Source organism: Manacus vitellinus, unplaced genomic scaffold (assembly GCF_001715985.3).
Source record: "Manacus vitellinus isolate BGI_N305 unplaced genomic scaffold, ASM171598v3 scaffold_48_pilon, whole genome shotgun sequence".
NCBI classification, from domain to species: Eukaryota; Metazoa; Chordata; class Aves; order Passeriformes; family Pipridae; genus Manacus; species Manacus vitellinus.
In genome coordinates this window covers 5437692-5439631 of record NW_021940593.1, presented here as the reverse complement: position 1 = coordinate 5439631, position 1940 = coordinate 5437692, and the positions used below count along the sequence as shown (strand labels likewise).

The following is a 1940-nucleotide window of genomic DNA, read 5'->3' as shown; positions in this document are numbered from 1 at the left end:
ACTCACCTGTGCCCGTCAGCACCGTCACCTTCTGGGTGCGGCCCTGGGCGAGGGCCACGCGCTTCAGCACGGGCTCGATGTGGTCGCAGGGCTCGCCCAGCCCGTAGCGCTGCACGTACCTGCCGGAGGGACAGCTCATCCCACACTCCCCACAGCATTCCCGGGGATGGGGCCTCCACAGCCCTCCCGGGACCCCTCCCCGGCTCCCCTGCAGCTCACCCGAACTGCTGCTGCTTGTTCAGGGTGTACAGCAGGTAGTCAGCCATCATGTCCTCCCCCACCATGTGGTCACGGATGGCTCCTGGAAAAGAGGGTCAAGCCCCAGTTCCCCCAAGCCCTTGTTGAGCCCTGGCCAAGCTTCCCACCATCCCCATGGCACCCAGGGGCCCTGAGCAGACTCCCACCCTGGCCTCAGGCACCAGGCCCCGAGGCCACGTCTGGGGACTCCCCCCAGCCAGCCACGGCCTCCACCTCACCACACAGTGCCAGCTTCATGCCCATCTCCACATCCCCCAGCTTCGGGGGCAGCACACCAGGGGTGTCCACCAGGTACATCAGGGGCTTCTCGCAGACCTGGGGAAAGCAGGGCTGGTAATTAGCACCATGGACTCCCACGTGGCTAATGAGCTGATGTTAAGGTCCTGCTGGAAAGGGGACCTGAGCAACCCTGAGATCAGTCTGTGGGCATCAAGGTCTGTCCAGGATGTGGGAGGCAGAGCCCACCCAGCCACTGCGCTGCAGGGACAGTACCTGGATCCTGGTCAGCACTGCCCTGGTGATGCCCGGCTCGGCCCCCACCACCGTGGCTTTCCCTGGGGGAAAAAGGGACATGGTTATGAAAGCAAGGGACACTGTGCCCCACCTCCTCCCCATGCCCTAGCACCACGGAGAAATACCCTTCTTGAGGTGCAGCCTCCGCAAGGAGTTGATGAGCGAGGATTTGCCCACGTTGGGCACGCCGATCACCAGGATGTTGAAGTCGGAGCTCTGGAAGCCAGGGAAACACGAGCAAGGAACGCTGGTTATCAGCCATCCACCCCAGCAGTGAGGGGCAGCAGCCACAGCCCCCCCCGGGGTTTGCTGGCAGTTCTGGCACGTGCAGGAGCTGCCTCGTCCCTTGGCTGGAGAGGGAGGTGACCCTCCCTCTGCTCTGCACTGGGGTGGCCTCACCTCGAGCACTGTGGGCAGTTTTGGGAACCACAGTATGAAAAAGATTTAAAAGAGAGAGTGCAAAGGAGGGATATGGGAATGGGGAAGGGCCTGGAGGGGCCACACAAGGAGGGGCTGAAGGCACTTGGTCTGTTCAGCTGGAGGAGACTGAGGTCAGACCTCACTGGGGTATGGAGCTTCTCTCTGGTGACCAGTGGCAGGACCCAAGGAAATGGCTGGAGCTGTGCCAGGGCAGGGTCAGGTTGGATCTCAGGGAAAGGCTCTTCCCCCAGACGGTGGTGGGGCACTGACCAGGCTCCCCAGGGCAGTGGGCACAGCCCCAAGGCTGCCAGAGCTCAAGGAGCGTTTGGACAGTGCCCTCAGGGACAGGGTGGGATTGCTGGGGTGTCGTGGGCAGGGCCAAGAGTTGTCCTGGATGATCCTTTGGGTCCCCTCCAGCTCAGGATATTCTGTGACTCTGTGTCTCACCTCGGCCCTGTGGTAGCGTGGGCCCTCAGCCACCAGCCGGGCAACCAGGGGGACGATCTGCAGGGAAACAGGGACAGGGGCTGGCACTCTGCAGCAGCCACAGACACTGTGCCAGGGGGCTGAGCAGAGGACTTGGGACAGCCGGAAAAGAGGATCACGCCGGAGCAGCCACCTGGGGCCCTGAAGGCTGGGAGCTCCCAGGGAGCAGGGCTGGGCTGCAGCCCCGTTACCTTCTTGACCCCGACATCGCGCTGGCAGTCGGTGAACACCACCTGCGGGCACCCCTGCTCCTTCAGCCGCTC

At 63.5% G+C, this 1940-nt stretch overlaps 1 protein-coding gene across 1 annotated transcript in view; it reads right to left on the bottom strand.

The window, feature by feature from the left end:
- Nucleotides 1-10: 10 nt before the first annotated feature.
- Nucleotides 11-1940, bottom strand: part of LOC115307734 (peroxisomal N(1)-acetyl-spermine/spermidine oxidase-like) — a gene marked incomplete at both ends in the record, with an annotated part of 5209 nt that continues 3279 nt past the window's right edge. Inside the window, 7 exons of the mRNA XM_029962601.1 lie at nucleotides 11-119; nucleotides 220-301; nucleotides 477-573; nucleotides 751-812; nucleotides 897-987; nucleotides 1639-1695; nucleotides 1869-1937. Of these exons, the coding sequence (XP_029818461.1) occupies nucleotides 11-119; nucleotides 220-301; nucleotides 477-573; nucleotides 751-812; nucleotides 897-987; nucleotides 1639-1695; nucleotides 1869-1937 (567 nt within the window). The remainder of the gene's footprint in view (nucleotides 120-219; nucleotides 302-476; nucleotides 574-750; nucleotides 813-896; nucleotides 988-1638; nucleotides 1696-1868; nucleotides 1938-1940) is intronic.